We start from the raw sequence: 11,906 nt of genomic DNA on the forward strand, positions 1-11,906 counted from the left end.
AGGCGAGGCTCACCGAGCCATTTAACCCTCCGCCCTTCAATTAACCCCACATGTGTTTATCGGCCAGGTTGGCACAATAAACTAACAACCTCACACCCGCTTTTGCCTTCTTGCCCCATACATGAGTTCTCCTAAAGACCGTTTCAAATATATACACCAAGAGGGCCTGCATTTATTTTCACTAGGAAAGCTGATAGCCCGAGAGTACTCAACCATCCCCAAACTTGAGGCGTTTCCACACAGAGTTGCCTCCTGCGAGTGGATCATCCATAAAGGATGGGGCTAGGAGGGAAGAGGGTGTAGGAAAACAAAGGAAGAGAGCAGACACCGCCGAGTCCCACACGAACCCCATGAAAGCCAACTCCGTCATGTGGTCGCAAGCTGTACCGCCTCCCAGACGGATCCAATCCCATTAAGCTCCCATCACTCCTTCCATAAACTCCAAGAACATGTCACTGGGAAATGATTCGCAGGGCTAGAATAAACGATTCACACCAGGACGTGTGGATATCAACATGCCCAGGAACAGGAAAGCAACCTAGTTTGTCTCTGGGATTTTGATCTTTAAAAAACCAAAAAAAAACCCAGCTAAGTGATGGTGGCAGCTGGGGGAGGGAGGAAAGCATTTGTCTCAAAGCGTTTTGGCAGCCAGTCGTGGGACTGAAGGACACGCAAAAAGGCAGCCTCGTTTTGTGATGCGATTGCAGTGTCTTTGATCAAGGGCAAAGGCACATCCATCTCAATCATTTTAACCGAGATGGGCCCGCGCTCGGCCGTCTGGGGCCGCCCACCGGGGTGAGCCTGCATCAAGCCGGCAGACACATGGCAGTGCTTACAATGTCAAACAAACGAGGCAGCCCTGATTGTCTATACAACCTTTGCGGAACCCCCAGGGCCCCTCTCATTTAGCAATTCAGCCTGGACTAATCTGGAAGTTCCTCTCCCCCGGCAAACAACACCTGGCCCAGCCTGGCCATGTCAAAACAAAAGCGGCGTGTCACGAGGCAGCAAACGCTTCAGACTCGGGAGGGCAGGGGTCAAGCCTTCTCAGAAGCAGCACACCCAGGATGGAACAGGCCTGGAGAAAGAAAGAGAACGCCTCACGGGCTCTGCCCTCCTCCCACCCCCTTTCTTCCTCCCCCTGCCTCTTTCTTCTCAGCCCCACACTAAGCCAAGAGAGAGCTTATTTTCTTTCCCCATTCAGGAAGTCTCAAAAGAGCCGGTTCAAGTGGCTACAAAGATCATCTCCTCTCCTTTGAGGAAATAATAAACTGAGAGAGCTCATCAATTTTCAACAAACCTGCGAAGTTTCAACAAAGGGCTTCCCACCCACCCCTGCCCCGTGTCACAGCATGATGAATACCATTGATATCTCTAAATTGCACATGTGGAAAAGGTCGCATTAGCCAGTGCTGGGTTAGGTACATCTTTACCAAAATCAAAATCAAAAGAAAATGGCATTTTTCTTCCCGTAAGTAGCCCATAAAACAGTGCTGTCGAGTTTATGCCCACCTATAAGAGCTCTCCAGGACGCAGTGGAACTGCCCCCAGAGGGCTTCCCGGGGTAAACTCTTTCTCAAAGCAGACAGTGGCTACCGCTTTTGCCCAGGGAGTTGCTGGTGGGCTCCCACTGACAGCCTTTCAGCTAGCAGCCAGTTGCTTTAACCGCTCCGCCACTAGGCCAACATCCATAGAATCTTGAGATTTGGGCCGCAGGGCCACAGTAGAGATGGGAGCGATGATCATGGTGAGGCTGTTAACACACACAGAGCATTTACATGGAGCAGGCGGTGTTCTTCTAAGTGTTTTGCAGGTTTCAACACATTCCATCCTATTAACTGCTGCCAGGCAAGCTAGCAGTATCTCCCTTTTTCCCATCGGGAAACTGAGAGCCAGGGGAAGGTCGGTGACTTGCTGATGGTAGTGGGGCTGAGATTCAGGCCCAGCCAGTCTGGCTCTGCGACCTGTATGCTGACCACAGCACCACACTGCCTCTCCCAGGCCCCACTTCAGAGCCTCCTTCAACCCTGACACTGGAGAGAGAGGTAGACTTTGGAGGGATTTAGAGGTAGAGGGGTCTAGGCTTGGTTCCTAGCTTTGACACTCGATGGCTTGCTACCATTCCGTCATCCAGAACCGGGGATAGGAACCCCTCCCTCCCAGGCCCATGCTGGCTTTGAAATGAGAACATGCGCGAGAAGGACCTCCCACAAAACCAGCGCCAAGGTTCGTTTAAACCCAGTGGACCTCAGTCCTTGTGGCCCATTGGAATCAGCTGGGAAGCCTTTAACAACATGGACGCCCAATCTCACCGCATCATCCTTCCACGTTTCTGCCCCAAGGGGCAAGCAGGAGGAAATCAGCCACCTCCTTGGCCCAGCACAGAAGTGAAACCTGAGACCCCGGACACCAAAGCCAGCCTCTATCCTTAACTCCAAACCCACCCTCGCTGCCACCGAGTCCATGCCATGGGGCAGGGAAGGACTGCCCCTGGCTCCTGACCCTGAATTCTCTATGGAGGTAGAAAGGCCGCACGGAGCAGCTGGTGGTTTCAAATTGATGATCTTGAGGATCGCAGCCCAACAAGGTAACACTCAGGCCATCAGGGAGCTTCAGATGCCCGAAGCTTGACCTCTAGCTCCAGAATAGCGGGATTCCCCAAATGCCACTTTATCCACCCACAGAGGGAGTCATTGCTACCAGGACCAGCCCCAGCCCCTTGGCTAAGCTCATTCTAATCTAGTGGCCTTCCCCGGATGCACCAAGAGAGAGTCTTGATCCAGCCAGCACTGAGTGCTGACTCCCAGAATGCCTGCCGCCTCCCGAGCTACACCCCATCTCTTGCCACAGGCTGCGGATGAAGGGGGAAATAACCCAACCACGACGGTAAGTGGCACCTTACGGGCTCAGACGTAAGAGAGATTGTGAGGCTGTCTCGTAGGGTTGCTGTGAGTCAGCACCGTCGGGAACGCTTAACAACAGGTAGCACCCTATTGTTCCATCACCGCCTGTGTGCGAGAGACCACCTGCCCAGCAGCAACGTCATCAGCCGTATTTCAGGCAACGCACTGACCAACCAGACGGCCATGAAGGGAGAAAGATGCGCTGAGTGAGAAGAAATGTTAGCATCTGAGAGCACGTAAATACACGTTTGCGCACATGCACCCATGCATGCGTACATGGGCACGCAAGCACAGACATGCATGGGTGCATGTGCAATCCGTGTGTACGCAAGGCACAGGCATGTAACACACACTCCGAGAATCCTGGTAAAGCTGTCCTCACAGACAGCACAACTTGATTGAGGACTAGCCGCAGGAAGGAGGAAGTCCACAGGGGGCAGCAATAAACAAAGAGAAGAAAGGGGTTGCCCCTGGGAACTGGCAGAGACCAGAAAAACAATCACCCCCATTTGACAGAGGAGAAAAACTCAGGGCTGGCCCTCGGAGGAGACAGCCAGCTGGGAGGTGGGGGGCAGGCCATTCCAGTTCCCTGGCTCTGCCAGCCACTGCCAGTTGGCATGGAATGGCGCAGAGGGCTGGGGGAGAGCGAGGGAGGGAAGGCACAGAGGGGAGCTGAGGGGCCCTTGGCTCTCGGCTGTCTCCCCAGAAAGTAAAGCAGCCCTCAGGCTGAGACACATCCCGTCTGCCTCAGTCCCCTAAGCGGCCCGCCCGGCCTCACCTGCGTAAAGGAGCCGTCCTCTCCGCACTCCGGCACAAACACAGCCTCCTGGGGCCGCTTGGCTTGCTCCAAGGCTTGAGCGCGCTCCAGGACACACTTGCTCTGGCCAGCATCTGAAAGGGGACAGGGGCAATTTCCATATTTCAATCGGCGTCTACGCTGAACCGTGAGACACAACGGCTGCCCGGCTCCAGGAACACGGAGAGATACCTCTTTAGCTGGGTGAGGCCATGTGCAAGCCAACTCTACAAGGGCTGGTGCCTGGCACTCAGCTCCACATCCCTTTGCATGTGCGCCTTAGAAAGATGTGTGCACTGTGCGTGCGTGTGCACTTCCTATTGGTACGCGTGGGCTGTGCCCATTTTCCCACCAAGCCCTCCCGTCCCCAACCAAAGGAGCAAAGGAAAAGCCCACTTGTTATTTTGTACTGGGTTGATTTGGTTCAAAACAAACAAAAACCTAGAGTGCCCATGGACCCCAAAGGTGTGTTCTAATCCAGTCATTGCAAGCATTTTCTCTGAAAAGTCAAATGCTCTAGGGCAATTGGCTTGGCTTTCCACAATTCTTGTGACGATGCCACGCAGCCCAGGGCCACACGTGCATGTCTGGGAGCTCTGAAAGGACACACAGAAGTGACTGGTGTGGGAAGCGTGACACTGCAGGCTGAGAGACCGTATGGCATGCTGGGGACAACGACCAACCGAGGAAGACGTGTCCTGCTGAAGGGTGTTGCTGCCACCTCGTTCCAGCCACCTGCTGCCTTTCAGAAACCCAGGGGGTCCCAAGTTGTTAAGAGAAGCATAGGGTGGGGGAAGGGGACCCAGAATTTTACATTTAATCTCCCAATTCTAAGTGTTGCCTCAAATATTTTCTAATGTTTTGAGACATATGAACAGACCCAACACACGCATCTGTTGGTTAACAATTTGAGCTCACTATTCAGGAGCCCGCAACGGCACCCAAGAGTCACAGCCCAAGGGCAGCTCGTGTTTCCAAATATACCACCGTGGCTCAGAGCGATCATGCCTCAGGCAGACCCATTTTCTTCCCTCACAGAAGAGCAAGCCAAATGGGCAGGCCCGTCCACGGGCAACGTCAGAGCAGGGATCCGAGATCCCCATGGGCAACGTCAGAGCAGGAATCTGGGCCCCGGGGCCTCTCCTGGGTGGGGTGGAAGTGCCTCCACTCACCTTTGCATCGACCTCGGTGCACCATGCCCAGGCTGGGGTCCCGGCACTGGGCTCGCTGGTACTCACACATTGACTCATAGGACCGGCCGTCAGAGGCGCAGATGGGTTTGGGTTGACTCCGGGAGCAGTGGAGGTTGCACTGAGGGTCACGGTCACTTATAAGGAACTGGGTTGGAAAAAAGGTGAAAGGGATCAAGGTTACTTGAGTGAGAAAGGTGAAGGCAGGTCATGGGCCAGGCATTGCTGGTTTGCGGCCAGCAAGCAAGTCCTGAAGCAACCTGAATGGGTAAGACTCTGGGGGTGGAGTCTAAGCAAGGGAGGCCACCTCTCCACCCCAGAAGAGCAATACCGGTGTCTGACATTTGAAAAAGCCTGTTTAGGCACAATGCAAAGCCATTCACATGCCAGTCTCACCTGCGCGCCCAACAACCTGTGACATAGAAAGTGCTTTACAGATAAGGAAAGATATGTGTTTTATAGAGAAGGAAAGGGAAATGTCAGTTTGAGAAAAGTGTGTGTGTGTGTGTGTGTGTGTGTGTGTGTGTGTGTGTGTGTGTGAGGGAGAGAGAGAGAGAGAGAGAGAGAGAGAGAGAAAGAAAGAGAGAGAGAGAGAGATCAAGGAAAGGTAGCTTAATGGTACACAGCTAGTAAGTAGCAGAGGCTGAGTTTTAGTAAGTAGTAGAGGCTGGGCTTAACCTTAGATCTGTTGGAAGGATTAAGAGGCAAATCTTTAGCCCCGCCCCCCCCCCTTTTTTTTTCAGGAGACCACTATTTGGTCAGTTCTCCAGATTAGGGACTCACCATCAATATTAAATTCCATTTGGGGGAAGGCTCATTTATTTGAACGTAATATTGCACCCAAATCAATCCCCTTGCAATTCCCTCACACTGCTTTCTGACGGGATACAAGTGATGTGATTTTCTGCGTGGAAAGGGTCGGATGATTGAAACAAAGCAAAACTCATGATCACCAGCTTGGGAAATGTCGGGCTACCCGGGATTCTTACGTTCAGGACATCTCAGACACCTTTGATATGTTCTCAGAGCCTATGAATCGACCAGGGTATTGAAAAGTATTGGCAACTGCTCTTGTTGAGCAGAGAAATCCAATTCCCTCCTCTTGAATCCAGACGAGACTTAGTAACGAGACCCACCTCGTGTGGGTCAAGTGACATGCTGGGACTTCCGATACCCGTCCTATGGAGCCTTGTAGCCACCTCCCGCACCATTCAACCACGTAAAATCTCAACAACCCGGAGACCACCATGCTATGCCGACGCCAAGGTAGCCGTCGGACTGATGCCACTCCCTGGCTCTCGTTAGGATCAACTCGGCCCTCTCTTCATATTCCTGGGCTCCCACACGCAACAGCCCAAAGGAAATAAGCTTAAAATAAGCTCCTGAGGGAAGTGTTTGGGATAAAAATAAATAATACACAGAGTCACACCAAAAGCTGCTGCTAGCGGGCCACACGGCAGAGATGGCTGGACTGAGGGGTCCTGGCCCCCCGCTCTCCTGCTCCAGACCACCCTCAGTCCTGAGGTAAAGACTCTAGGGCAGTGGCTCTCCACCTTCCTCATGCCGTGACCCTTGAATACAGTTCCTCATGTGGGTGACCCCCAACCATAAAATTATTTTCGTTGCTACTTCATCACTGTTATTTTGCTACTGTGATGAATCGGGTGACCCCTGTGAGAGGGTCATTTGATCCCCAAAGGGTCGAGCCCTACAGGTTGAGAACCGCTGCTCTATAGGATCCCCTAGGACTAACAGACTGTGACCCCAAGCCCCTATCTGGCCTCGCCCCTCCTACCCCGTTTTCCCCCTTGCTTGCTGTTGACCAAGCCCACTGGCCTGTTCCCTTTTCTCGTGAGCTGATTTCTTCCTACCTCAGGCTTCTGGACACGTCGCTCTCCTCCCTTCCCGCCAACCTGGACTTCCTTGTTCAGCTCACAACATGGCTTCTGGCCGGCCTTCCCAGCCTCTCCCCAATGAGGGCGGATATCCCCTCACAGCCCACTTACCCTTCTGGGCTCTTAGCACGTTTCTGCAGGGATGAGCAGATTTGTTGGATTTGAGTAGTAAAGGAATCCCCATCCCTAAGACAAGGATAATGTCGATTTCCAGGCACGCATGCCCAGCATCTATCGGCGTTCTCTATTGTTTGCTGGGTGAATGTATCCCTGTAGTGGCATTTTCCACACAGCATCACCTCAAAACCAGCGGGTGTGGCATGAAGGCCTGCCCCAGGCTCCTGCCACTCCAGGGGGTTCAATGGGGCCGCTCTTCCTATGCTTTGACCTTTCCCCTCCTCCAGTATGTCCTCCCCGCTGCCGTCTACACTGACATGGGCAGAGGTGGTCCACACTTCTTGTCCAACTCCACCTTGGATTTGAAGTTCCTCGGAAGCTGAGGGGTGGGCTTCTCCCATTTGGTGACTATAGCTCTCCCATGACTCTCTCTATGCACCAGAGAAGATTTGAAAACCAAATGCTGAGCTGAATACGGGAGGCTTGAGAAGCCCAGACCCCAGGCTCCTGGATGGAACAGGATTCGGGTTGTTGATTCCAAAGCTGGCCTCAGAGTCTCTCTTCCGGCCTCTGTATGACCCCACAGACTTCTGGTTCCTCTGCAGCCTGGGCATGCAGCCCAAGGCCAGCTGGAGCTGCGATCCTGTGGGTGAGCAGCAGCTGCCTGGCCAATGGGCAGCACTGGTGCCCTTGCACCCTGTACCCTGGCTCCCAGGCCAACCAGTGGCCTCTGGGCTATCCAAGAACAAGTTAAGCAATGGCTATGATCACACTGTCCTTGTCCAAGGCCATGGCCATCTTTGCTACCTGCCTGAAGTAAGACATTTTAACATCTACTTTAACAATCGGCTCTTTGGCCAACAGGAGTCCCAAAGCAGCATGCCCCATAATTCTCCTAATCAGACAATGACAGAAGCATCTGTACCTTTGAACTCCCCAGGAAAACCAAAGAACTTGTCCCGAGTCTCAGAGGGATGCTGAAGCGTCATAATAGAGCTCTATAGTGTCACCGTGAGTCAGAATCAACTCGATGGCAGTAAGAATCCTTCTGTAAGGAGCTCTGGTGTAGCACAATGGTTCAGCACTTAGGCCCACCCTGATGCTGCATGGGAGGAAGTCAGGAGATTCACTTCCGTCAAGATTACAGCCAAGAAAACCATAACGGGGCCATTCTGTTCTGGCACACTGGGTCTCCTGAATTGGAACCTGCTTGATGGTAGCCAATAAGAGGAACACAACAGTGATTTTGTAGAGTAATAATAGGGGACCGTGCCTTGATTCCAACTTCTAGCCCCCCAATAGGATAGAGCGGCACTGCCACCCCCCCCACCCCCACTCCCCAGGGTGACCCAGGCATCGCAGTTACAGGATAGACTACAGCATCTTTCTGCTGTGGAGCAGCAACGGGTCTCAAACCACTGACCTTGTGGTTAGAAGCTGAGCTTTCAACCACCAGGGATAGCTGATCATTTGATACCATTTATAATACTGTAGGAGCTCTGGTGGTAAATGTTAGACTGCTAGCTGCAAGGTCAGAGGTTCAAACCCACCAGCCGTTCTGCAGGAGAAAGTTGAAACTCTCTGTTCCCATAAAGAGTTACAGCCTCAGAAACCCTACAGAGGGCTCCTACGAGGCAAGCTTGGTTTGTTCGTTTTATTTTTGTTTGTTTGTTTGACAATATATGAACGAATTGAATCTTCACAGTAAGTCAATGAGGCGGGCTACATGGCCATTCTCCTTTCACAAATGAGGAAGGTAAAGCACAGAGAAGTCAGGCAAAGCTCCCTTAGATTAAATGGCATGTCAGTGTTAGATACCCACTGAGCGCCATTCCGCCCTGCCTTTCACCATCACAGAAGAACAGGAAGACCAAACCAGCCGCAAATGGATTCACAAAGTCAAAAACTCTTGGTAGAGTTCCAAACCCAGCCACTGCCAAGTCGACTCCTGCTCAAGGCAACTCGTGTGTATCAGAGTTGAAACGACTCCATTGAGTCTCCTTCTCCTTCTCCTACTCCTACTCCTCTCCCTCTTCCGTCTTCTCCCACTTCTTCTCTTCTCCTCTTCTTTCTTTTGCAAAGAAAACGGTGCTTAACAAAATACCATAATATGAAGCCCTCGCTTCGCAAGACGTCATACAAACACGCGTACATGTTTCTACAAGAAGTACGTCCATCTCTCTCTAACCCTCCCCCGAGGAGTCTGCGCCCCTGGATTCGCACCATGTCAAAAAGGCAGCTTGGCTATCTTGGAGAGACTCAGATTCCTCTGGGTGCTCTTTGCAATGTCCTTTGCGTTTGGGAAACCGTTACAGGGGGTGACCGTCTCATCTCTAGTCCTCCCTCTGAGCAGCGGGAGGGTTTGAACCACTGATCTTGTGGATAAGCAGCTCAACGGGTAGCCTACTGCACCACCACCACCATCCCATTCTAGGTTGGAAGGTGCTCAAATGCACATTGGTTATAAGAATGGACTGGCATATGTGGATGATTGGGAAGATAGAACAGGATCATTTCATTCTACTGTAGCTGCAGTCCCTAGGAGTCACAGGAAATTAATAACCCTTGCAATTCATTTTAACTTAAATAGCTCATGTTAAAAAAATGAAATAAAATAAATAGCCTAGGTAGCTAGTGACTCCCTTGTTCAATAGCACAGCTAGCTACAGAATCAATGTACCCAGGGATCAAGGAGAAAAGGTCGTGTTCAGTTGATGTTTTTCCTAGCTGAGCCACGCCAAGACTGATGAAACCAATAGGTGAAGGGAGACAGCCAATCCTGAGACTAATTCCAGCCCTTGACACAACGTTCTAAATCTGTTCTTTACTATGGAGCAGGTGGCCAGGCTGTCCCAGGAGTTCCCTGTAGTCAGGAAGGCAGCATTTTCGCTATTCTTGCATGGGTCAGAAGGCATGGGCTACAAGTCCCCAGCCCCAGCCTGTGTCAATTCATGCAGCACTCAGACAAAACCCAGAGCCTGCATCTCCTGCTGGGACGTGAACCCCGGGTCACAGAAGTCTGCTGTGACCGCAAGAGTCCCCACAGTTGGAAATTTTGGATGTTGGGCAAAGGCACCCTGCCTCTCCATCTACCCACCCAAACACTCTAGGGCAAGGAACAGTCTTATTATAAAAGCCCTCAATATAGTCCCTTCCTTCTTCCTAGCCAAAAGACCACAAAAACAAAATAATAATGTTAAATATGATTGCGTAACGTGGAACTCAAACAAAGGGGACTGGGACAATTGTGCATTTGCAATTGTTCCCCTGCTCCCCACCTCTCTCCTTGGGGAGTAAATGGTTCCAAAGCAAACACATTTTGTGTGCTGTTGTTCACATTTGTAAAGTAGGGCAGGCACTTGGTACGAACAGCCCATCCTTCCTATTAGAAAAGTAAGCTACTGACTGGCAGCTTTCCCCCTGGAGGAGGTCATGATACCAGTTAGGCACCATTGAGTTGGCTCCTACTCACAGCAACCCTGTAGGATGGAGTCGAACTGTCCTATGGGATTTCCCAGGCTGTCAACTTTACAGGACCGGATTGCTAGATCTTTTCTCCCCTGGAACTGCTGGTGGTTCAAATCACCAACCTTTCAGTTAGCCGCCTAACACTGAGCCATTGTGACACCCAAAAGTCTCCTTATATTGGGACAGATGAAAACAGTGCTAGATCAACAATGCCTTCTATCTAAAGTGCACACAGACTGGTTGTTGCCCTGCAGCCTCCTCCAGAGTTGAATGGAAACCTTGCCATAGTTCTTGCTCAGGGAGAACACCCCAGGACCACAAGCTGTGTTGGGTTTGGCCGTCAAGTGTCCATGATGATGTACATACAACAGAAGTAGCCTAAGGTTCTGGGAGGAGATGTTCAATTTTTTTTAATAAAATGGAGCCAGTCCCATCTGCTAGGACCATACTGATATTACCAGCATCTATGGTTCCGAACAACTTTTTCTAGCAACAAGTGAATCACTCTGTTTTCTAATGGGGGGCAGGAGACACACCTGGTATAACCAGGTCCATGATCCAGGTCTACTGGATTTGGGAGTGTGCCGTTCACAATTTACGCAGCAAATAGCATTCATCTTTATAATGTCACTTTCAAAAGTCAACCTCCAACAAATTTGAAAGTTTCCATTCATAAATTTGTGTATGACACAGTGTCATAGATCGAATTGTGTCTCCCAAAAAGACGTGTTAAAGCCCTAACCCCTCACCTGTGAAAATAACCTTGTTTTGGTCTTTGAAGATGCTCTCAGTTAGCATGAGACCACACTGGACTTGCACGTTCACTACCATCAAGTCCGTTGAAACTGATAGCAACCCTAGAGAACAGGGTAGAACTACCCCCTGTGGGTTTCCCAGGCTGATCTTTTCATCGATTAGTGAGCCTCATCTCTTCTCCCTCAGAATGGTTGGTGGTTTCGAACTGTTGACCTTTTGCTTAGCAGCCTAACTTGTAGCCACCACACCACGAGGCCTCCTCCATTCTGGAGTAGAATGGTGATTGCATGTTTTTGGTAAGGCTTGGTTTTCGCTCATCCATTCCTCAAACATTTCTGGAACCCTCGCTTTGATTCAGTTATTCTGTGAGGTGTCCCGGGACGACTGGTGTCCTCATCAAAGAGGAGATGATACACAGAGAGAGAGGAAGGGTGGCCATGTGGCAACAGACACAGGTATCACAGCAAAGCAAGGAGCACCTGGATTGCCAAGAGCCACTCGGAGAAAGGCGTGGTCCAGTTCTCTCTGGGCGCCCGCAGGAGGAATCCACGGGTTGACACCTTCCTCTGACCTTCAGGCCTCCGAAACGATGAGCTCATACAACTCTCTGCTGAGAAGCCACCCAACTCAGGGGATGTTGTTACGGTAGCCCTCAGAAGACAAATACATACCACTTCAGACACTCACTGTTAAAAAAAAATGATCATCAAGGGGAATGTAACAAACAGGAAGTGCTGAAATCCTGGTGGGGACTGAACATGATAGTGGGACAGGAGGAGAT

The 11,906-nt window shown here is 51.2% G+C and overlaps 1 protein-coding gene across 4 annotated transcripts in view; it reads right to left on the reverse strand.

Annotated features, from left to right (window-relative positions):
• Positions 1–11,906, reverse strand: part of SMOC1 (SPARC related modular calcium binding 1) — a 176,323-nt gene that overhangs the window by 88,867 nt on the left and 75,550 nt on the right. For all 4 annotated transcript variants that reach the window (XM_045288158.1, XM_045288159.1, XM_045288157.1 and 1 more), the window contains exons 2-3: positions 4,872–5,037; positions 3,682–3,794 (exon numbers count right to left, since the gene is read on the reverse strand). In XM_045288158.1, the coding sequence (XP_045144093.1) occupies positions 3,682–3,794; positions 4,872–5,037 (279 nt within the window). The remainder of the gene's footprint in view (positions 1–3,681; positions 3,795–4,871; positions 5,038–11,906) is intronic.

The sequence above is a fragment of the Echinops telfairi genome, unplaced genomic scaffold, assembly GCF_000313985.2.
Source record: "Echinops telfairi isolate 266 unplaced genomic scaffold, ASM31398v2 ScPeMD7_18;HRSCAF=68, whole genome shotgun sequence".
In the NCBI taxonomy this organism is placed as follows: domain Eukaryota; kingdom Metazoa; phylum Chordata; class Mammalia; order Afrosoricida; family Tenrecidae; genus Echinops; species Echinops telfairi.